Below are 24,015 nucleotides of genomic sequence, written 5' to 3'. Positions count from 1 at the left end.
CATTTTTTTCAAATCCTCAAAAATGATGAAAAAACGGCGTGCCATAGTGCATAGTATGCCGTACGATATGGGCTATAGCCCACGGTCCAAAATGATGAGAAACGAGGCTTAACTTTTTTTTTTCAAAATTTCAAAAAAACATGGGCTATAACCCACCGTTTTTTTTCATTTTTTCATTTTTTTCAAATCCTCAAAAATGATGAAAAACGGCACGCTATAGTATGCCGTACGATATGGGCTATAGCCCACGGTCCAAAATGATGAGAAACGAGGCTAACCCTTTTTTTTTCAAAATTTCAAAAAACATGGTCCAATCAGCCAGACCTGCTATTTTTGGCGGAAGGAGAAGAGAAAAAAATACACAATAAGGGACCAAGAGTCCCTTCGGGCTTGTCACTTAATAAATAGACTTGGTAACATAACTGTATGGAGTACAAACACAGTAGAGAACCTGGGGGGTTATAATCTATGAAATGGCAACACGATATAAAAAGAAACCATTTAAAAACAACAAATTGAGCTAGGGCCACCGCAGGGAGTTGAACCCCGTTCTGGTAAACCAGGAAGTACCACAACCAGTGCCTTAGTTTGTTTTGTTGTAATTTACAGGTCCAACAGCAATCACAATTATTTACATTTCGTTCAACAGTAAAAATGCCATCATAACGCACATACCATACCTGTAACTTTCATTAGCCCTCTTATTATTGCCAGAATATATATATATTTTTTTAAAGGGCCACAAGGGAGGCGCTCCATGGGCCGCCAATTGAATACCACTGGACTGTGGCCCGTCACCTTTCCGTTATTTTCCACCTTTTTTTCAAATCCTCAGAAATCGTGAAAAATGGCACCCTATAGCATGAAAAAATGAAAATCATGAAAAAACAACATGCTATAGTGGTTTCGCCAGTGCATGGTTTCGGAAGTTTTTCAGAGGATTTCAAAACACCTCCTCCGAAATAGTGAAAAATGCCACACCAAGAGTCCCTTCAGGCTTTGTCCCATAACAAATAGACTTGGTAACCTATAAGCCTTGAGTTTGTTTTGTTGAAATTTACAGGTCCAACAGCAATCACATTCATTACATTTCTTTTCAACAGTAAAGTAATTTCACAATTTACATTGCTTTGCGCCAGATCAGCCTCTATCCTTCTTTATACTCTATGGCTATAGTCCTATGGTCTTGGGGTGACTTTTCGTCTTTTTTTTTTCAAATGCTCAAAAATGATGAAAAACGTGACTTTAGGAAACTACAAAACAGTAAAAAGTTCCAGCGTCAAAGATGGGACTTGAACCTGTGGCCTCCAGATTCCCAGTGAGGTAATGTGCTGGTTGTGTACAAAAAGCCAAATAGATAATGACAGAAAAGCCCAGAGGCTTGTTTACATTGTAAACATTATAAACATTCAAACGTCTATTATGGGATATTATTTCTCATGTTATTTTAACAATAACAACTTGCAGGAAAAGAGACAACAAGAAAGCTTTACATACAACAGAAAGCCAACTGTTAAAGACTAACTATTAGGGCAATTGAACATTGATGTCTGCCAGGGTGGTGGTGCACTGGTGGCTCAAGGGTAGAGTGGCTGGATGGGAAGCGCAAGGTTGCTAGTTCAAACCCGGGCTCCCCCAGAGTTAGCGTTGAAGTGTCCTTGAGCAAGACACTGAATCCTATATACTTCTAGGGTCCAGATGTGCATGTGTGAATGGTTGAATGTAATTAACAATATGTAAAGTGCCTTGGATAAAGGTGCTATATAAATGCACCATTTACCATTGTACCAGTCACAATGTGGGACAGGGTCTCAATTTGAACACTGATGCCTGTCAGTCACAATGTGGGGCAGGGTCTCAATTTGTGGGACGCCTGAAAAGTCTTGGAAATGAGGGACTGTCCCAAACAAAGTCAACCTAACACACACACACACACACACACACACACACACACACACACACACACACACACAGTGTGTTATCCAGAGTCAATCTCAGTTTTCCGCATTGCTGCTGCTGCTGCCTCCCGACCGAGGCAACTGCTGCATTAACCTGGAAAGATGGCGTCGGCCTACTACGGTCGCTTGGTCGGCCTGTCGGCGTTTCGAAATTTCCCCAGAATACTCAACCTAAAGTTTTCCACTTCGAGCTGCTCTGGAACGGCGCTGACACTGTGGCGGACGGCCGTACATAAGGAGTCAGGCGCCATCCAGCCAAAGCCCAAGAAGGTGAGAGTGCTGAAAATTGAATGGTAAACAAGTGTACTAGTGTAGCCTATGTGTACGCTCAGCTCAGGGCGTGAATTCCGTTTGTGTCCGAGCATAGGCATGGCTGAGGCATGGTAGCGCCTGTAATTGGTCTACTGACAGTCTGACACTGCCCGTCTTGACTGTCCTCAGAGACGCGAGGTTACTCCGTGGTGAAATAAATAATAGCAGGCTACAAGAGCGACAGCTTAATTGGCACGCGCAACAGAATGCAGCCTTGTAACTAATCTGTAAGTTTTATTTTTGTAGAAGAACTAATATTGTTTATGCCGTTTGCTTTGATTGAATAACACGTATGTTGTACTATGTGTCACGAGTCCCATTGATGTCTTAAAAACGAGTCTGTTGTTTCTCTGGTACTACTGGTGGGTGGCTTTATTTCTCTCACTTTAGAACAACAAAGCATAAAGCACATAAAACATAACGAAAATAAAGTACAAACAATATTCACCTCGATCACTGGCTGCACATATAGGGATCAAGGGGATGAAGGAAGGAACCCATAATTATGAACATAAAAAACAATAAAGACTGGAAAGAAACACAATCGACCAATTAGACTCCTAACAAAACAAAACTTAAATCTTGACAAACGACCCAAAATATTGACACAGAAACAAAACGAACCTTAACTGGTGGTGACACGCTGCCTTCACAACCCTCCTGTCTGCAGACTGCACAGGAGAAAGTGTACAATTCTAAATGCTTGTCGGCCATGCTGATTTGAGACCGGAAATGACGTAGATAAATGCCGCAACAAATAGTTGAGCCTGACTCAGTGGCAGGCATAATGATTGGATAGACCAGTCGTTTTCAACCAGTGGTCCGGGGACCACCAGTGGTCCTTGAGGGGGTACCAGGTGATCCCAAGCTGAATGATGGAAAGTTGGTAAACAAATTAGATCTTTAGCTCTTGAGTTAATTATTGTTAAACATCTGCATGACTTTAATTTATAAGAAGTCTTACCTGTTGTCTCTGCCATGGTACCGACATCAATACAGCGTGGGAATTGTGGAAAAAACCATATCCAACCAATTAATGACAACAAAATATCCCTTGTTTTTGGGTCTGCGAGGCTAAATCTCATCAAATGGCGGTCTGTGGCCAAAAATACTGAATAAATAATGGTCCTTGAAATGAAAAGGGTTGAAGACCACTGGGATAGATTATAGTGCGTTCCAAAAACTATTTACTACTAGGGTTATATATTTCATAATACATCCACAAAATGATTTTTTGTGTATACTGGGGACCAGTGGAACTATGCCTATGGCACCTTCTATGTATGACAGCAATTCAATAAATACAAATCAAATGATACCAATTAAAATTACATACCATTTCTAGTGAACCAACGTGCGCAATAGCAGCACCCTGAGAGATGTAATAATTAGTATCCCTGGCAGTGCAATAACCTGTATGGGCTGTGTTAAGACCAGTAAGGTCTGAATAATTTAAACGGAACATAATATGATCAAATCAAACATTTTATATAGGGACAGACAGTAGGCTGACATGACAGGAAATGGGGAGAGATGTAAAGGCCGTCGGGATCGGGAGTCGAACCCGCGGCCACACTGCCAGACTGGATTACCAGCCAAGGTGCCTGGACCGCTGAGCCCACGGCCCAAATTTAACCTTTAAAATTTGAATTAACCCATTAAAAAAAAATTAAAAGTAGTTTTATAATCTTACACTACCAAAAGCCCATTTTCTCTAAAAGAACATACCGGTAACCAAAATGGTTAGCTTTTTCTTTCGATGACCTAAACGTTGTTTCTGGGATCTTGGGGATGTTTTTGACTCTGTGGAGCGCAGACCTCCTTCGGCCTCACGCGGCTCATGGTGGTCGTGGTGCCGTTCCTGTACGTGGGGACCCAGATCAGCAAGACCTTCGCCGCACTGCTGGAAGAGCACGACATCTTCGTCCCCGAGGATGACGACGATGATGACTGAAGAAGAGCCCGTTCGCTTTCTGGTAACCTGGCTATGACTGACTGACTGACTGGCATGGATTGTGTGGCTGAGAAAAAACACTGTTCAAAAGTTACATGTATTTTTAGAATGCTACAATTAAAGCTATTGTTTGGCATGTTTGTAAAAGTTTTTTTTTTTCTTTTTTTTTTTTAAGACTGTAAACAACTTGTTTGCCTTTCCATTTCTGGCAGTGGAGATACATTTAACTTTTTCTTCCTCCCCAGATGACCCTGCTTTGTGTAAAAATCCGTGAGCTTCCGTATAGACAAACCAAGGATAGTACTTCCTGAAGTTCTGACTGCTGCCTTTTCCTCCATCTGCCTTGGATTTAAAAGCTGTTACACTGATTTCACCAGATAAGAAATGGGGGTGTACCAGTCTGGTGATCGTATTATTCTGTGTTTGCAAGTCTTAATAAAAAAGGGAAATTATCACAATTGTAAAATTCCACCAAATGCTGTTATCAAGTTGATAGGTTCATGGCACCTTTGTATTCAAGAATACGGTGCGACTGATTAATGTGCAAAGGTTGCAATGGAACCCAGGAACACCTGTTCCGTGTTCTTTGTATACACAACCAAACGTTGACATTTACCCACTTCACTGCATGGCATTTACCCATTTAGACCATTCTACAAATGCCTTCTAAGTTTTCTGAAAAACCTCATGTTTCTATGTCAGTCGTTCTCAAACTATTTCATGTCAAGGACCCCCAAGATTATTATGTAATTGGCCGCCGACCCCCCCCATTTGAAAATATGTTGTTCCCCCTAGAAGCAAAGATTTGAGTTAAACACGTTGGCTCTGAAAGAATATATATATATATATATATTCAGATTTGCACTACATTTTCATTTTTCAAAAATAGCAGACCTACAAGCTCATAGCGCAAGCACCGAGTGCCGCGCTATGAGCTTGTAGAAGACTTGTAGCCTACGCCCCCAGCCAGTGTAAAATACCCGGTAACCTGAGACCTCTCGTGGCTTAATGCTTTTCTAAAACGGTTACAAACATATAGCAATATTAACCTAATAAAAATGATTGAATTCACAAACGTAGCTACGCTTTGCGCCACCAGAGCGAGCCACATCACTTCCTTGTTTTGCTCGGCAAGTATAGCCCAGGAGTGGGTTATCGGTGGAATTTACACCGGTCACGTGACGGTAACCAGCCAATCAGAATCAAGTATTGGGACTACCCGTTTTAGAACTGCTATTTTGCAATAGCTAAAATATAACATAATGCTTAAAACACGCAAAATGGGTTAAGATACATAAAGTATACTGTGTCTATACACACACACACACACACACACACACTCATACAAATTGCATATACTATCTATAACCAAGGCATGGATTTCCCGAAGATACAAGGAAAGTATCTTTACAAATCTGTCAAGGTCCATGTGACTAAGATACCACCAACCCATGCTAACAATTTATGAATTCCCTACTTTGCATAAGATCATAAGAGGTGGGGGGGAAAGGTGAGGACAGGAGTAAAGACTTGAAATCCACAGACCATTAAGCTGCATTCATACTCCAGTTTGTGGTGATAGCTTATCACCGCTGTGTAGTCTTTTATAGGTTAGAGAACTACAACATTAAGATCACCGCGGACCCCGACACATCTCTCTGTTTTTACTATCGGACAAGTCCTTTCACTCTGGAGCTATCACCCCGTTCACTGATTGGTCTACAACAGGGGTGCCCAAAAGGTAGATCGCGATCTACCAGTAGATCAGAACAAAGGCTGTGCAGGTAGATCACATGTATAAAATAAAATAAATTTGGAATCTGCCACTTGAGTTAAAGGTGACAAAGGTGATTGATTGACAAAAGGGGCCTGTATGCTCAAACTCACAGTGCAATATTTTGTTTTCAACAGTGTTGCTGTGCACAAATTAAATACAGAAAACCCCTATTAGATTTCTCCCCCTCTATTTCCCATTCCAAGTGCATTTGTCCTATATGTAAAGCCAGCGCCCCTATTCTAAAGCCCCCTCAGGTACATATCTAAACTATTTTCACCAATGGTGGGTAGATCTTGTTGAGCTGATCATTTTTTAAAGTAGCTCTCACTTCATAAAAGTGTGGGCAGTGGGCACCCCTGGTCTACAAGTTGGGTGGGCGGTTTTGCATCTGAACCAGAGGGAGGCGGGGTCAATGCTTAAGGACATCACCGCAAGTATGATGGCCTCGACTCATTATAAGGTGACGGTGTTGGGTGAAGGTGATAACTTATCACCTAAAACTGGAGTATGTATGAGCCTTTAGCCCGACTTGGAATGTTCAACCAGTCTGTGTAATATACCTCAAATTCCTGTACTTAAATCAAGCTTGTGCCTCTGTCTGGTAGGCTGTGTGTCATTACACAACACCAGCCCATTCTTTCTTCAAGGGAAACACATACCATTCTAGATCATCCTAAAAAAAAAAAAGAATACATCCAATGAAAGATCATGAGGCACAGATTTAGACAGATTTGTAATGTGAATGTATTTACATTTGAATAAAGAGGAATACAAGCAGGGGAAGGAGCCAGAGGTCACAGAACATAATATATTCTATATCAAGAGTTCAAGGGTCGTGACCATGATAGAATTTGGACAGGAAGTCTGTAGGGCGAGCTGCCTCTGACTCATGGAAATACCGCATAATATGAGTCTTCTGCTTCCAAACGTTGACGGTCTCCTGGAGCTCCATCTTTCCCTGGTGGAAACAAAAATACAGAACCATTACTGTACTTAACAGTTCTGCTGCAAAAGCCGCTTTCCACGCTACTTAACCCATTCTGACCTGAGATCAGATTCATACGAGGTTTTCCACTGGACACACACACTGGTCTGATTACCCCATTCTGACCTGAGATCAGATTCTAAAAATGTCAGTCCTTCTTCGATTTTTCAAAAAATAGCAGACCTACAAGCTCGTAGCGCGCCACTCGGTGGCGCGCTACGAGCTTGTAGATCTGCTATTTTTCAATAGCTAAAGCATAACATGATGCCGACACCAGAATGGGTTCCCGGTCAGAATGGGTTAATCCATGTTTCTGCCCTGCGTAATACGCCAAACCCGCCATTTGTTTTTATGTGTTTAATTCGCCGTTTTTTTATTAATTAAAAAGAAATAGCGGGTTTGTCGCGGACCTGGTGACGAGGCCGTGGCGTTATGATGACGATACCGGAAATCGGCCCGTGCTCTGGGCTGCAAGGGCTTCTGGGAAAATGAGTTCAATGCACGTGAACGGTATACAGTTTCAACTGGACTCCAGCAGCTCTCACTGCCTGTTGTTGTTGTTCCGGATCGCGACGGCGGCATATTTTTCGGTTCGACAAGAAGCCATGGAACTATTCTCATGGATCAAAAGGCGCAAATACTTTGGCGTTATGCTCCAAAAAGGTCATTAAACAATCTCAGGAGCCTCGGTATATTCATTTAAAGCCCTCGATCCAATTCTAACTGGAAAGCAGAAAGAAATGTTCAAGAAATTCTAGCAGCATTAAGTGCATCAATACGAGTATCATGGTGAATGGCCAAGTTAGCGTAGTCTACAGGTTCAATGAGGTTGATGCAAACACTGAACAGGTTTATTTCATGACAAAAATAGTGCATTTTAGAGAGAAGCTGGGGAACTGAGACGCTTCCAAGCTTTGAGAATAGACTTTTACCTTACCCCAGGGCTCCACCGGGCGCGTCCGCGTCGCCTCTCCGTCAGTGTCGGGAATGTTCCCTTTTTAATCAATGGAGGGTGGCTCCACTGCCCGCGTTGCGTTGTGCTGCGTTCGGTGACTCAACAATTGCCCCGGTTCGTTTTTTGACGGACGCACGTACGTACAATACATTACCCATAATGTTGCTGGCGCGCAGTTTTCAAAAGCCTGCGGTGGAGCACCTCTAGCGTGACGTTGTCATGACGCGAGCAGGACGCGACGGAGACGCAACGCGTCCAGTGGAGCCCTGGCGTTAAGGTCTCAAAACTGAGTCGTTCGGAGAATTCTAGAGCCTCGCAAGGCAGTGGGAAAATTGCTACAGAGGGCATCAGTGAGAGACTGGACCAGGGCTATGAACGGGACAGGCTAGATGAGGCAGGAGCCAACTAGTTGATGAGGTTTACCTTGATGACGAGCAGGTCAATCACACGTGGGTCTGTGACTTGCTTGTTTTTGTTGAACAGTTCTCTTACTTTCTCCCTTGCCTGACGTGCCGTTATATCCAACTGGAACAATGCCACTATGGATGCACACAATGATGCAGTGTTACAATGTGCATTATCCATATAAACAACCTAGACTCCTCCACAAAAACACAATTAAACGAATGCTTGAAATGTAAAAGATATGAGGCTGAACTTGAGGCCAATAGATGGCCACCTTGTTTAGTACACATTCTGTAAAGCTCCATTACTATAAACATATCAGGGTTATACTTATACCTAGACCTAGAATGCCTGTGATCATTTAATTATACTTCGTACATTTTCATGTATCTCAGGCATAGATCGCTTGCACCAGATCTTGGTAGATATGAAAATCTGCTGCATAAATGTGATAAATGCTCCGTTTGTACTCACCCATTAAATAATTCCAAAGACGTGGAGTGAAATATGGTCCTCTAGTTTTATATCCATGTGAAAGTTCTGGCACAAAACGTGTATTTAGTGAATTATCTCCACTTTTTCAAGAGATGCACACGGACATCTTTCTCTCCGGGCGAGGGGGGGCCCGGAAACAATCGATGAACTGATTTTACAAATACGTCCTGTTTACCGCAGACATCTTCACCAATTGACCAGGGAAACACAAAAGTTTGCAGTCACACAATTGGCAGGTGGTGTGATTAATTACCCAGCACCTATCGCAATTCGCAAAGCACCTGCCAATTGTGTGACCACAAACCGTTTTGTGCCAGAACTTTCACATGGATATAAAACTAGAGGACCATTTTTCTCTCCACGTCTTTGGAATTATTTAATGGGCGAGTACAAACGGAGCATTTATCACATTTAGGCCGCACATCTTAAAGTTCTACCAGAAATCAAGGAGGGTGTACTATGGCTCATGTATGTGAAATACTGTACATACTGTATGTATAACAACAAGAGCCGTTCTAGGGCTAACTTATACCATACCACAGCAAAGAAATCTAACCAAAGTTCAACCATAATACAATAAAGGGAAATAGTCTGTGTGCATGCATATGCACAAACAAAATTGATTATTTGTCAGCCTGTATATAGAAAGCATCGCATGCATGCGCCACAGTATTCAACCTATCCCAATACCATACGAAATGATTGTATCTGAACTGTTGAATGCCTTCCTGGGAGATCGTTATTGGGTCCATTACGTTTTTCATTATTTTCAGATTGGACCTTAAGTAACCACCGTATCATCAGAATAATATTGCTTTTGCTGAGTTAAAGTGTGTTCATTCCTAGCCATGCCGCTATAATTGCTGTCAATTGTATGAGTGAGTTTGTCCAGCCAGAACATAATATTATATATGCAGCTGACAATCCCGGAGACGATCGAGGACCCCGACATCTTTGCGTTGATATAAACTTCAGTTTAGTCCACAAATACAATGTCGTTTATTTTCCTAAATGCGTGGGTAATTACTAATTACCCAATCATTCTACGAGTAATAGTTGAATGACTAGCCACTGCCAGCTTTACAGCACATAACACAGATACGACCTTGACGGCTAACACGACTCTCTTTATATGCCTCTTACGCACGAATCTAGTAGCCAATATACCTGAATTTGGCACTTCACGGTACCAGGCCCGGTACAGTTCCCGAACCCTGCGTTTGGCTTCATCCAGGTCCCGGGAAAAGATAGGTTTAACCACTTTCGCAGCACCGGCTGCTGTTCGGGTCGCCGCGCTGGCCGCCATGACAGTCGCTGTTTACGTCTCCTCCTTCTTCAACGGAAGGAAGTACATTATTTATGATACTTCATATAGGACAGAGGTCGTGCTGCTGCCACCTACAGGCGAGGACGTTTAAGGACAACTTTAGTTTTTTTTTTACAACCAAGGTTCATGGTTTTTTTAGGTCGTTATTAGAGAAAGTAAAAGATAAAAGAGTGTAAATTGTTTTTCATGTGCTGCTTTCTTTCGTTTTAGGGATTTTAGGTATTTTTGACAGGGGGCGGGGGGCATTCGAACATGAGCCTAAATCTTTTACTGTCTATATGGGCTAAATATGTATTTTTTAACACAATGTTATAGCGATTTTTATTCATCTATTACTTACTATAGTCTTACTAGACCCCAGGAAATTACATCTGGCCACAAAAGATCACAGGATCTACTGTCTGAATGTGAAGGGGGGTACTATAGGGAGATGCCATACTGTGTTGTACATACTGTAACATGTCAGTTTGTCACGTAACTGTCACGTAACTACGTAAATTATTTTATGTTTAAACCACTTAAACTTCAACCACTCCGGGCTATGATATAGCATTTATTTTTAGACTAGTCATTTGGTTAGACTAGTCATTAGTCCGGCTACAACCTATCTCAAACCCTCACCCTATAACCCTAACCTCCCACGTCCCGGGAAGCACACCTAAACCTAACCTTAACCCTCTCCCAACCCTTAACGCACCCCTCACCAACCTTAATCCGGTCATTTTAACGCACCCTCACCAACCTTAATCCGGTTGTTTTAACGCACCCCTCTCCAACCCCAGTCTTTACACCAAATCTTTGCCAAACATAGAGCTCTGCAATTTTCACAGAATCTTCGCACCAGTCAATTTAAAACAAGGACACTTCCTTCAGTCAGAATAGGCACAGGTTGATGTTTCAGTAACATTTCACCCCCAATGGAAAACAAACCAAAATTATTGGGTTTAAATCCTCTTAGCAGCCTTTATATTGATTATTTGAGTAGTACAACCACTCCCTTATGGAGCTGTGTGTGTGGGTGGCTGGCTGGCTGGGTAGGAGCACGAAAACAGCATGGTTGTTTTTCACCACCTGTGCGCAACCTAACACACACACACAAATTAACTGTATATATATATATATATATATATGATGATTTCGGGTGTGCCAGTACAGTACAGGGTACAGTAGAGGGACCCCCACACGGTAACTGTCATTTCTCAACAGTTTCAGATGTGGGGCGGCTCTCCGGAATCGGCCCAGCCCCCTGGGCGCAGTCCTGGGGGTCTGGAATTTCCGGGGACCCCACACGGAGTTGCACCACTCACTTCACACGGGTGTGATTTTTTGCAAACAGTTAAGTATTCAATCAATTCAAAAAAAATTGGACACTTGGACACTCAGGCATGAAGGGAGCATGAGTTAAGTCCGTTGCTCTCCCCAGGTTGGCGGAGGGTGTGTAGAGCCCAGGATCACAGTAGATGATTGACACAGGGGTGAAAAATGGGTTACAAAATCGTGGGATGAAAAATATATATTAAAAAAAAAGAAATAAAACATTTTTTCTAATAACCTGTGTTTTATTGATTGCAAAATGTGGATAATTTACAAATTTGTCAATGCTCTACACACATTAAATAAGAAAACATTGTCAAAAGACGGGTAGCTAAGTTTAGCATGTTAATCACAATACACAATATAAAAACATTGGCTCATTGACGCAATACTTGACATTTGATGTGATAGTGGTGGCACACAATTGCCAAAACATTTTTTGTAGGAGTTGGAGATCTACTTTTCTCTGTCATGGTTCAAACTTAAAAAGAAAACACAGTCTCAGATGTAAGACAAACATTCATCAACAACGTTTGGGAGCTTCTCCACCAAAAAGACGATCCCAAACGTGTTCATACAGTCATGGATAATGGATACAGTTCCAATTTGGCTCTCCAGGAATCAGAATCGTTCACAGTCTCTTCCTGAATCAATCCCCCCCCCCCCCCCCCCAAAAAAAGTCAAGACAGTAATAATTAATGTCCACATATAACACAAATGTTTCAGGATTAAAAAATAATAATAATTACAGCAATTGAAATATGCTCCCATTTCTGGAAAAAAAATAAAAAATAAAAACTGTGAGGCCATTTTATATGGTAAACATGAGACGAAGGTGTACTGTACACAAACAAAAATGAGATGACGCTATAGTTCTGCTGGTGTATTCATTCATTCTGTCCGTCTCACAGTTTCTACAAGCTAAAGAAAATAAAAGGATGGTGCAGACCGTTAAAACTCGCGTTTTTATCCGCAAGACGTGATAATACAAAAGAAAAAAGTTGTCGTTCGAATATTCCAGTTTTCAGACCAAAAAAAAAAATGCTCCAATCACCCACGCAATCTCTCTCGCACTCACACAGCAGGTAAAAAATAAAAATAAAAAGTGCAGATTCCTATATCATGCGCGACCCCAGTGTTACAGTAATTTAACCGATCATCAGCTTGATAGTCTATGGTGCTGATTGGCAGAATGATTGATAGCTAAGGCACTAGCGTGGTCCAAAAATAACCAGCATGGTCCAGTTACAGTAATACAGTAAGTCCAGCCGTGGTCTCTCCCTGCTTTACTGTATCTTCTCTTGCTTCAGTCACCATAGTGTCGGACACAACTGGAAAAGAGAAATACGTCGTTAAATGCATTGTTAAAAACTGAAAACTACTGTACCATACAGATTGGTTAAAAACACAATTTCATTGTCATATTGAGGTCAAAGCATCAACTGTTAAATAAACTGCGATAAAGTTTATTGTTAAACGGTATCCTGCCGCCAGTGCAAAATTATACCACAACTTGTTTTGGTAATAACATTTTAAGGAATCCATGCCAACATTGTCAGCTTTTCTATTCATATTAATTCTTATTCATATTATTATATTATTCTTATTCATAATAATTAAAAAGCACACCCCCCCGTGTGAAGTGAGGGGCACTCTTGTCATCATACATCATCATCATCTCATTCCGGCCGATCACAATTTGCGTTTGTGTTTACGCAAACACTCAAAGCTGGACATAATGAGGGGCTAGCATCCCTCAAAGAAACAAAGACGGTAAGGTCCATCCTCAGCTCAGCCTGTCCATACCCGTCTTTGCGGAGTGTCAGTGGTCCAGGCTGTCCATACATACCCCCGTGTGTGTGTGTGTGTGTGTCCATCAGTCCCAGTGGCTGAGTGTCAATGGTCCATACCTTTATGTGTCCCATCGGTCCAGTGGTCAGTGGTCCAGGCTGTTGCCCAGCATCTGTCCCTCCTGCAGAGCGGCCATGGCCAGCCTCAGATTCTCTTTCAGGTTGTGGATCTCCCTCTCGCTTCGGCCCTTCATCCCACTGAGCTCCTCGTGCAGCTCCTTGTAGCGATCGCAGGCCACGCGTTTCTCCTGCAGTGGAGGCGGATATTTAGCGGATATTAGCCCTTCCTTCGCTAAAACCCCCCCCACCCCGAAAATCCATTGTCCAATGCCCGATGCAAATAGTTTAGCAACCGTTGTCGCTAAACACGTACACAGCTTAACGTCAGGAAAGATACACGTCTGAGCCATCCAGGTGATGGCAATTATACTAGTAATAATGATGTTTGGAAGACAAGAAACAGTATTAGTATTTCCAAGTGGGCTCTGGGCTCACTTACTTCCTGGACTACATGTTGTCTCAGTAAGACAGCCCTCACACTATCCACAAGGAGGCGCAGTGCACCAAAGCATTATGGGAATTGTAGTCCAGCAAGGAAGTGAGCCCAGTGTCCATGTCATCATGGACATTCTGAAATGCTAAAATATCTAAAAACACATATTACCCACATACCAAACCCCAGCGAAGTGTTTGTCTCCCAAACATAATTAAAATAAGATCTGATTGCAAAAGGGGTGAAGTGTCCCTTTAAGGTTTCACAAATTTTAAGTATGAGTTGATTTTGTTTTTTGCACTGGATTTTTTATCCTAATGATGTGTGGTACATAGAATACAAACTCTGTATTTTCAGTTATGACAAGAACAGAGGCATGATTACACACACACACACACACACACACACACACACACTTACCGTGTTGAGAAACTGCAGCTCATTCCTCAGACAGCTGCTCTCCTTGTGTAAGTACTCCACCTCATACTCCTTGACTCGGAGAAGAACCTGGAAGGAGAAACACAGTGTTCATCATGTGCTGCCAAAGGCGACACAGCACCTATTTAACAAAAATAAATTCTTCCAAATCTTGTTTCTGTATCAGTGGTGCGTGTTGAGCATAAGAAGACAGGCTTGCTTGTCGTGTTTCAGGCCGACCTGCCCCAGGTGGCTCTTTGTGAGCCATGACAACCATTGCCCTTGCTCATGATAAATGGATATAGACCCGAGGACGATTCTACGAATGCCTTCTAAATCCTGACAGTTGTCTTGAAAACCCCCTATGGTTTCTATGTCGGTCGTTTCACAAACATTTTCATGTCAAGGACCCCCAAAAATATGAAATAGACCGCCGACCACCGTCTGAAAATGTTGTGTGTGTCCCCCCCCCCCCCCCCCCCAGAAGCAGTTAAAAACGTTCGCTCTGAAAGTATATTCAAAGATTTGCACCACTATCGCAAAAAGGAATATTCTGACCCATTGGAAAGGAGTGGAAGTACCCACTTTTAATGTATGGCTAGCAGAATTGACCAACCTGCTACAGATGGAAAAGATAAGATATGACGTTTCTCTTTTTTCCTCACCTATCATTAACAGGCTGAAGTATGTACGCACATAAATGTTTTATTTCATTTGTTATTTTCTAAAAAAAAAAAAACTCTTAATTGTGATCTATTGTATAGTATTATTTTCATTTGTGTATGTTTTGTTTCTGTGCTAAATGTATTTTTTTCCCTTTTTTTCCCCTTTGAATGGGGGGGTGGGAAGGGTTTATGTGTATGTGTATATGTTTGTGTGATGTGAAAAAAAAAAGATTTGCACCACATTTTCAAGATAAAAAAAAAAAAAAAAGCAGATCTACAAGCTCGTGAGTTTGTAGATCTGCTATTTTTCAACAGCTAAAGCATAACGCATAAAACACCAAAAGGGGTTCCCGGTCCAGAATGCGGTTACTAAAAAGGCAACTATCCTCAAAAGGCACGAAAGGGGATGCCCACTAGAGGGCGCACTAATGCATGTACTATATAGAGTTCTATATCTGGTGAGAGAATGTTGTTGGGCCCAGAGCCATCTAATAGAAGAGTTCAAATAGGGACAAACCTCTATGGAGAAGAGCCGGACTGAAGCCCCATGAAGTGAACGGAGTTTGCGTAACTCTGTCTTACTCTATGGCTCTGGTTGGCCCCATCCCATCCCTCCCTCCCTCCCTCCCTCCCTCCCTCCCTCCCTCCCTCCCTCCCTCCCTCCCTCTCTCTCTCTCTCTCTCTCCCTCTCCCTCTCCCTCCCGATGACCTACCTCCAGTTCACAGGACGTCCTGTCTCTGTTATCATTGGAGACTCCCTCCGATGACCCTTGACCTGAGATGACAGCGCGCATGCGCCTGATCTCCTCCTTTAAACGTGTCTGTAGGTCCTGAGGGGAGGGAGGTGGGGGGGGGGAGGGAGGGAGGGGGGGGGGAGGTGGGGGGGGGGGAGGGGGAGGGAGGGAGGGAGAGGAAACATGGAATGGACGATTATTAACGTCTATTGTCTTGGCAATAAATTATACAAAAGCATTTTCCATAGAATTATAGTGTCCTTGGCCGTCCACTTGCTATTCATCAGAGTAATTATTTTAAAATACTTCCGAAGGATAGAGATTATGTTCTTACCCCCCTGTCCTGTCCCTAGTTTTAAGAGTCAGCCCGATGGTAAACATGAAGCAAGCAGAGTAGGTCCATGACCTACTCTACGCTATATTTTGTCGCTAATTTAGCCTTTTTCTTTAAAAGAAAAAACATGCTTTTATTCCTTCACATTATCTCAGGAGTCATGTGATCAAGATGTATCAGAATGTTTTATTCATATTCGACTTGGTTGTAAACTTTGCGGGCCCCTGGGTTAGCCAACCTGGCCTGGCGGAGATTTGAGGAGCACACTTTTCCAGTTGAAAGATTTACGGCAGCCTGATTTAGCAATGAGTAACCACCAACTCCCAAATCCATACCTACATGGAAATAATTTCTAAATTGAAAGGAGTCAAACGGGATGCTATCTTGCATAATCTATTTTTTTCCTGGGAAGTGGGAAGGTGCTCACAATCTGATCTCATCATCATTTTTCGACCGCGGTCGATATCAAGCCAGACTTCCCGGTCCTTCATTGCCATCCCCAGTTCCTGCGTACTGATGCCCGTGTCCCTACTAGCGATGACATCAGAGGGAAGGGAAGATATAACCTCAGTGTCAGCTCTGTAGCAGTGGCCTGGCAAACTGTGTTCTCCTGGATCGGACCAGTGAAGAAACACGGGGAAGGTTGCCCTTGCCGTCCATTAGATCAGTCGATGGGTGGACCAGTGAAGAAACACGGGGAAGGTTGCCGTATATTAGATCAGTCGATGGGTGGACCAGTGAAGAAACACGGGGAAGGTTGCCGTATATTAGTCTCTCATTAGAAGGCACCGTTTCTCTAGTTTCTTTGACAGTCTCGGACAGTTGCATCATTCGTACCTACATAAGACACGATGCAACCGTCACTTCCTCCATTATGAGACGAGAACCCTTGTACTGAAGCACTTATTTTGACCTGACTATTAGCTTTGGAGGGAACAGTAGTTTATTCTGAGACACTCCTGTACAAAACATAAAGAAAACAACTCACCAGGTTCTCCTACCTCAGCTGTTCTATGTCTCTCTCTCTCTCTCCTAACATAAAGAAAACAACTCACCAGGTTCTCCTACCTCAGCTGTTCTATGTCTCTCTCTCTCTCTCTCTCTCTCTCTCTCTCCTAACATAAAGAAAACAACTCACCAGGTTCTCCTACCTCAGCTGTTCTATGTCTCTCTCTCTCTCTCTCTCTCTCTCTCTCTCTCTCTCTCTCCTAACATAAAGAAAACAACTCACCAGGTTCTCCTTTCCTCAGCTGTTCTATGTCTCTCTCTCTCTCTCTCTCTCTCTCTCTCTCTCTCCTAACATAAAGAAAACAACTCACCAGGTTCTCCTACCTCAGCTGTTCTATGTCTCTCTCTCTCTCTCTCTCTCTCTCTCTCTCTCTCTCTCCTAACATAAAGAAAACAACTCACCAGGTTCTCCTTCCTCAGCTGTTCTATGTCTCTCTCTCTCTCTCCTAACATAAAGAAAACAACTCACCAGGTTCTCCTTCCTCAGCTGTTCTATGTCTCTCTCTCTCTCTCTCTCTCTCTCTCTCTCTCTCTCTCTCTCTCTCTCTCTCTCTCCTAACATAAAGAAAACAACTCACCAGGCTCTCCTACCTCAGCTGTTCTACGTCTCTCTCTCTCTCTCTCTCTCTCTCTCTCTCTCTCTCTCTCTCTCCTAACATAAAGAAAACAACTCACCAGGTTCTCCTTTCCTCAGCTGTTCTATGTCTCTCTCTCTCTCTCCTAACATAAAGAAAACAACTCACCAGGTTCTCCTTCCTCAGCTGTTCGATGTCTCTCTCCTTCCGACAGACCTCCCTCTCCCTCTCGGCGTTGCTCTGCTCGGCCCTGTTCAGCTCCAGGCACTTCTGAGAGTATCTCTCCGAGAGGCCGGCCAGCTCTCTCTGCAGGGCATGGGTCTCTGCCCTGGGGAACAACACAATAAGATAAGCTCTCTCTGCAGGGCATGGGTCTCTGCCCTGGGGAACAACACGATAAGATAGTGTTGACTTTCACAGCACATTTAGCCCATTTAGGCCTGACCTCGAAATTAAAAAAATCCTCCAGTTTTCTGAAAAAAATATTTTCACGATTTTTCAAAAATAGCAGATCTACAAGCTCGTAGCGCGCCACTCGGTGGCGCGCTACGAGCTTGTAAAGCTGCTATTTTTCAATAGCTAAATTATAACCTAATGTTTAAAACACCAAAAGGGGTTCCTGCCCAAAATGGGTTTGAATACAATGTTTTTAATTTAGCTTTAGTCATATTTTAGTCATTTGAAATGTTTTAGTGATATAGTCTAGTTTTAGCGGACTAAATATAAGATTTTGGTCGACTAAACCTACAGTCGATGTAGTATTTCGTCGTCCTTGATGGCGTCATAATGGCTGATTTTAGTTACACTTGCTGAAAATAACCGATCTGCAAGCTTTCCAGATCTGTTACCAAGCATAAAATGACTCGTCTTTTAGTTCTACTGGATCTCTTTTCCACTATTGAAAACTAGTGGATATTGTATGCCATTGACAGTGGCATACAATGACTGCATGAGGCTGCTTCTGAGAGCTCCAAGAAGCTCCAGTGCAAGTCAAATGTTTGTCAGTGTTGGGGTTCCCACCTGCTCTGCTGTGCTACGCAATCTGTTCGTCAGTGTTGGGGTCCCCACCTGCTCTGCTGTGCTACGCAATCTGTCCGTCAGTGTTGGGGTCCCCACCTGCTCTGCTGTGCTACGCAATCTGTCCGTCAGTGTTGGGGTCCCCACCTGCTCTGCTGTGCTACGCAATCTTATGTACAAATTCATGTGTAGGGTATCTGTAAATGACATCATTAATGTCATCACTAACATGATACGTAGTTCTGTCAGGCTCTCCTCCAGACTGTGGAACCATTGGCGAACTTATCTGTATGTTCGAAACTGAATATGGTGGAACTCTTTTTATTGTATATTTCTTTCTATATTATTATTCTTTTTATCTATTGTGTTGCTGTTCTGTACTGTGATATGGATTCCCCCGAGTCTGCAATAAAGAATCAATCAATCAACCAATCGCTAGTCTCTCCACAACATTTTAGTATAGTTATTATTTGTTGAAGAAATTGTCAATAGATTTAGTCTTAAGTTTTAGTCATCGTAGTTCTATTCTCGTCCATGCTAAACCTATTTCTTTTTACTATTTTGAAAAACATTAAATAATAAAGGCAAAGAGATTTAGTTTAGAATGAACATAATAAAATAGAGCCCATAGTAGCTAAATGGAGCTTTCAAGAGGCATCATGGAAAAATACTTCTGATCTCATGCATCTGAATCCAGCTCAGTCTCTCTCTCCACCTTCCATCTAGTAGTAAATCAACACCGACTTCAAATCATTGGCAAATGTCCAATAGTTACAACAAAGACGGCAAATATGGGCCGACGGAGCCAGTGTATGAAGCGCGTTGTGTGTCATATCAAAACAAGGTTTATGTGGAATAAGTGACCGTTGTTTAAACAGCCATGCAAAGAATCCTTGTTTAAACAACATGCACACATTGCACAGGCACAACCAATACAAATCTTCCTACAAAAAGCTTCCATTTTATGTTGGCCCATGCCTGCGTCAATACTACTCTCATCAGAGTTTATGACTGCATACTATAGTAAAGTACTGTAACAGACAAAAGGGATAAGTATTGCGTGGGCATAGCACGTCTCAGTTTGACTTCTCAAATAACCAAGCAAACCGTTTCCTACTGTGGGCAGAATATGTTCACCCTGTTAACCCATTTAGACCTGAGCTCGATTCTACTCAATGTTTTCTAAAATCATGAGTTTTCTGCACATATTTGAGTTTAAAATGTTCCCTCTGAAAGAATATATATTGGGCCCCATTTTCACGAGTTTTCAAAAATAGCAGACCTACAAGCTCGTAGCGCGGCACTCGGTGCCGCGCTACGAGCGTGTAGATCTGCTATTTTTCAGTAGCTAAAGTATAACATAATGCTTAACACACCAAAAGGGGGTTCCCACCCAGAATGGGTTAACCACAGAAATACCCACAGGGGGAACATGTGAAGAGAGCATTAGCAGCGCACAGAGAGAGACAGTAGCACATCTCTTCTCCCTAATACAAGGCTCCAGTAGTTATCACCCAGACGGCTCTATGTACACTTAGGAAGCCAAACAAAGGGAAAAACTAAAATCCAGGGCCAAATGCTTCTTCTTCTTCTTCTTTTACATTCCAAAAGTGCCAAACGACAACCACTGGGCCCATTGCGGCTACTGGTTTGGCTAGAACACAAAGAAACCCTGGACGGTTGTTGTGGTGGGATTCTCTGAATGTCTGATTCTCAACTCAAAGCATCACATACAAAGCCTTTTTTGTGGCATGCTAGCACCCACTTAAGTTAAAAGCACGAGACGAGACAGCTACTCCCATGAATTACCAACGTAGGTCTTTTCAGAGACAGGGCGGTCATGAGTCCATGACCCTGATAATACTCTGAGACTACAGTTTATGGCTTTCATTATTTACTGTTTTGGCAAATATTTACAAGTTGCCATAAACAGCGGTGCACACAAGCGGTGCGCCAGTGCGCATGCGTCGTCAAAACGTCTGGTGCGTGGTAGATCAAAGGCATGCGAGCGCCAACAGCTGAGAGACAGGGATTTAGAGAATGCTGACAGGCATTCAAAAGGAACTCAAATGAGATGTTAAAACTGTTTACTGTTTAGTAGCCATAAACGTCAAGACGTCTAATTGCCTATTAAGTAATGGATGCCACGGGCGTCAAGACGTCTTCTTATTTTTATATCCATATTTTGAAAGTTCCTCTAATCTGGTGTACAGGTGATGACATCATGCACATTACATGCATAATAGAATTAAATTCTTTCTCTCTTTATAATGGGAGAATTGGCACTCAGAGCCTAAACTGGTGACCACCAGGTGGCGCTTAAGGAGTTTAACATCATTGACTTGACTTAGAAATCAAACGATTTGTGTTGACTAATCATTACAAGTAGCTCTTATTTTTATGAGGAAGTCAGAGGACAGGAAGTGAGTTTCAGTTGTAAACAAGCTACGATGACAAGCTACAATGACAAGGGAAAGGGAATGTTATTGTGAGCTCAGCTGTAAACCACGTTAGCGGCCATAATATGAAAACTATCTGTCACTTTGTAAGCAATGCAGGTTACACACGCTGGAATTAAACATGGAACCTGCATTAGGTGCAGCATTAGGCGAGTAATTCATTGTAATTCATTGTAATTCATGTGTCGGACGTCCGTGGTTGTGCTAGAGATAAACGGACAGGTGCTGCCAGTGGGACCTTACTGCTGCTTAACGACGACACTGTCTGTGACTATAGGTGTACTAGTGCAGCTTTGCATCTGTTGCATCTGCCCGTGTCAAAGCAGCATAACGTCGTGGCAGGATACGAACATCCGTTCCCTCCAAGCTTTTATTTTAGAAATAGGTCAACAATTTGTGAAATAACTTTTCCTGCGTGGCCCCAGTGCCCCCAACAAAATGACCGGAATTACTTAATATTGACCGAAACCAGAGCAGAAGAACCACCACGGGACTATCAATTAATACAGTTGCAACAACTATATTAATGGAAAGTATTTCATACAGCTGAAATCTGAACTATCCCTTTAACCCATTCTGACCGGGCACCCATTTTGGTGTTAGCATCATGTTATGCTTTAGCTATTTAAAAATAGCAGATCTACAAGCTCATAGCGCGCCACCGAGTGGCGCGCTACGAGCTTGTAGGTCTGCTATTTTTGAAAAATCGAAGAACGACTGACATTTTTTAGAATCTGATCTCAGGTCAGAATGGGGTTAATCAGACCAGTGTGTGTCCAGTGGAAAACCTCGTATGAATCTGATCTCAGGTCAGAATGGGTTAAGGCACAGCATAGAGCACAAGACAGGCCCATTGAAGCCTTAACCCATTTAGGCCTGACGTCGAAATTAAATTGAACATACGGCTTCCCAGCCATGGGAACGGAACATACGGCTTCCCAGCCATGGGGACATACGGCTTCCCAGCCATGGGAACGGAACATACAGCTTCCCAGCCATGGGGACATACGGCTTCCCAGCCATGGGAACGGAACATACGGCTTCCCAGCCATGGGGACATACGGCTTCCCAGCCATGGGAACGGAACATACGGCTTCCCAGCCATGGGAACGGAACATACGGCTTCCCAGCCATGGGAACGGAACATACGGCTTCCCAGCCATGGGGACATACGGCTTCCCAGCCATGGGAACGGAACATACGGCTTCCCAGCCATGGGGACATACGGCTTCCCAGCCATGGGAACGGAACATACGGCTTCCCAGCCATGGGGACACATAAGGCGAGTAGGGACAAAGTGAAGGACGTAACAGAAGTTGACTTACTGTTGATGGGAACGCAAGGTCTGAGAGTCAAGGCCTCCATTTAACCTCTTGGCTTTCTCCACCTCCCGCTCCATCTCCTCCTTGTGGGCCTTCCTCAAAGCCTGCATCACTGTCAATACACAGAAACACACACAGCCGGACAGGGAGTCAACATCAGTGTTGTTTTTGGCAGCAAATTTTTAGTTTTAGTCATTAGTCTCTTGAAACGTTTTCATTTAGTTTTAGTCACATTTTAGTCACCTGGAATGTTTTAGTGTTTAGTCTAGTTTGAGTCGACTAAATATCATAAGATTTTAGTCGACTAAATCTACAGTTGATTTAGCCGACTAAAATGTATTTTGGCGGGCCTTGATGCCGTCGTAATGATTGTTTTTACACTTGCTGAAAATAGCCGATCTACAAGCTCACAACGTGTCGCAGCGTTGTGAGCTTGTAGATCTGCCATTTTCAGCATGCAACCAAGTGTAAAATTACTTATACTGGATCTCTTGTCCACTAGTCCCTTCCTAACGTTTTAGTCTAGTTTTTATTTGGTGACGAAACTGTCAGTATATTTAGTCTTAGTTTCAGTCATCATAGCTTAGTTTTCATTTAGTTTCCGTCAGTGGAAAAAGGTAGTCGACGAACATCTTTCGTCTTAGTAGTGTAGTGTAGTCTCACTTGTTATCTCTCTCACAAATACCTCTGACCAGGTGTGATACTAAAGCTGCAGTTTACTGACCCGTGTGTGAACCCAAATCACCTGATAACAGAACACAACTGATTGCATTGCCTGACCCAAAAACACCTTGCTTCATCAACGCTATGGTTATACTCTGCACCTGGCAGTACTGTCGAGGACTGTTTAAAAAGAGACGGGAACCCCCTTTGGTGTTTAAAGCATTATGTTATACTTTAGCTATTGAAAAATAGCAGATCTACAAGCTCATTGCTTCTGGGGGGGGGCTCCTTTCAGATGGGGGTCGGCGGCCAATTACATATCATTTTTTTGGGAGTCCTTGATGTTTGAGAACGACTGACATAGAAACATAAGGTTTTCCTGAAAACTGTCAGGATTTAGAAGGCATTTGTAGAATCGTCATCAGGGTCTAAATGGGTTAACCAAGCATTAAAACTATTACTTTGGATACATGATAATATTGGAAGGGTGTTATTTTTTGCACAATCTTTTTTTTTCTCCCATAGTGTATCGTTTAGTAATAGTTGGAGTCAAGATATCAAGAGCAATAAACATCCATGTTAAAACTGTCCAGTGGCAACCTTTGTTCCTGTCCTGATAAAATGCTTGTGTCATTAAGACAGCTGATGTTTTGTGTGTTTACAACAGGCATTTTTAATCCATTTTGGGCATTATGTTATGCTTTAGCTATTGAAAAATAGCAGACCTACAAAAATAGCAGACCTACAAGTTCATAGCGCGGCACGCACGTCTGCTATTTTTTTAAAATCGTGAAAATGTGCCTCAAAACTTTGAATATATATTATTACAGAGTGAACGTTTTAACTCAAATCTTTTGCTTCTGAGAGGTTCATGGAATAACACATTTTCAGCTGGGGGTCGGCATCCAATTACATATCATTGTCGGGGTCCTTGACATGAAATATTGAGCACCACTGATATAGAAACATGAGGTATTTCAGAAAACATCAGGCCTA

At 42.7% G+C, this 24,015-nt stretch overlaps 3 protein-coding genes across 3 annotated transcripts in view; 1 reads left to right on the top strand and 2 right to left on the bottom strand.

Annotated features, from left to right (window-relative positions):
* Positions 1-2,060: 2,060 nt before the first annotated feature.
* On the top strand, positions 2,061-4,551 carry smdt1a (single-pass membrane protein with aspartate-rich tail 1a; the record flags this gene model as incomplete). The annotated part of the gene is made up of 2 exons (XM_080776468.1): positions 2,061-2,228; positions 4,087-4,551. The coding sequence occupies 2 exons, from the start codon at positions 2,061-2,063 to the stop codon at positions 4,222-4,224; spliced, it is 306 nt and encodes a 101-aa protein (XP_080632594.1). The 3' UTR covers positions 4,225-4,551.
* Positions 4,552-6,721: 2,170 nt separating this feature from the next.
* On the bottom strand, positions 6,722-10,170 carry ndufa6 (NADH:ubiquinone oxidoreductase subunit A6). Its single transcript, XM_080774903.1, has 3 exons — positions 10,009-10,170; positions 8,365-8,480; positions 6,722-6,959 (listed from the first exon to the last, which is right to left on the bottom strand). Exons 1-3 carry the CDS (start codon positions 10,145-10,147, stop codon positions 6,828-6,830), a joined length of 387 nt encoding a protein of 128 aa, XP_080631029.1. The 5' UTR covers positions 10,148-10,170; the 3' UTR covers positions 6,722-6,827.
* A 1,548-nt stretch (positions 10,171-11,718) lies between these two features.
* Positions 11,719-24,015, bottom strand: part of triobpb (TRIO and F-actin binding protein b) — a 36,629-nt gene continuing 24,332 nt past the window's right edge. The window contains exons 10-15 of the mRNA XM_080776467.1: positions 22,360-22,468; positions 17,727-17,886; positions 15,621-15,737; positions 14,246-14,332; positions 13,393-13,580; positions 11,719-12,813 (exon numbers count right to left, since the gene is read on the bottom strand). Coding sequence (XP_080632593.1) covers positions 13,419-13,580; positions 14,246-14,332; positions 15,621-15,737; positions 17,727-17,886; positions 22,360-22,468 — 635 coding nt within the window. The 3' untranslated portion in view covers positions 11,719-12,813; positions 13,393-13,418. The remainder of the gene's footprint in view (positions 12,814-13,392; positions 13,581-14,245; positions 14,333-15,620; positions 15,738-17,726; positions 17,887-22,359; positions 22,469-24,015) is intronic.

The sequence above is a fragment of the Protomyctophum bolini genome, assembly GCF_963924005.1.
Source record: "Protomyctophum bolini genome assembly, chromosome: 11".
In the NCBI taxonomy this organism is placed as follows: domain Eukaryota; kingdom Metazoa; phylum Chordata; class Actinopteri; order Myctophiformes; family Myctophidae; genus Protomyctophum; species Protomyctophum bolini.
The sequence above is the reverse complement of the archived record's forward strand: the minus strand, read 5'-3'. Positions and strand labels throughout refer to the sequence as shown.

Bases quoted from the DNA above. Each gene is read 5' to 3' on its own strand.
- ndufa6 (XM_080774903.1), bottom strand. From the start codon at position 10,147: ATGGCGGCCAGCGCGGCGACCCGAACAGCAGCCGGTGCTGCGAAAGTG. The intron at 8,481-10,008 runs GTATATTGGCTA...GTGCATCCATAG, and splicing joins CCGTGAAGTGCCAAATTCAG to TGGCATTGTTCCAGTTGGAT. The intron at 6,960-8,364 runs GTAAACCTCATC...TGTTTCCACCAG, and splicing joins TTGACCTGCTCGTCATCAAG to GGAAAGATGGAGCTCCAGGA.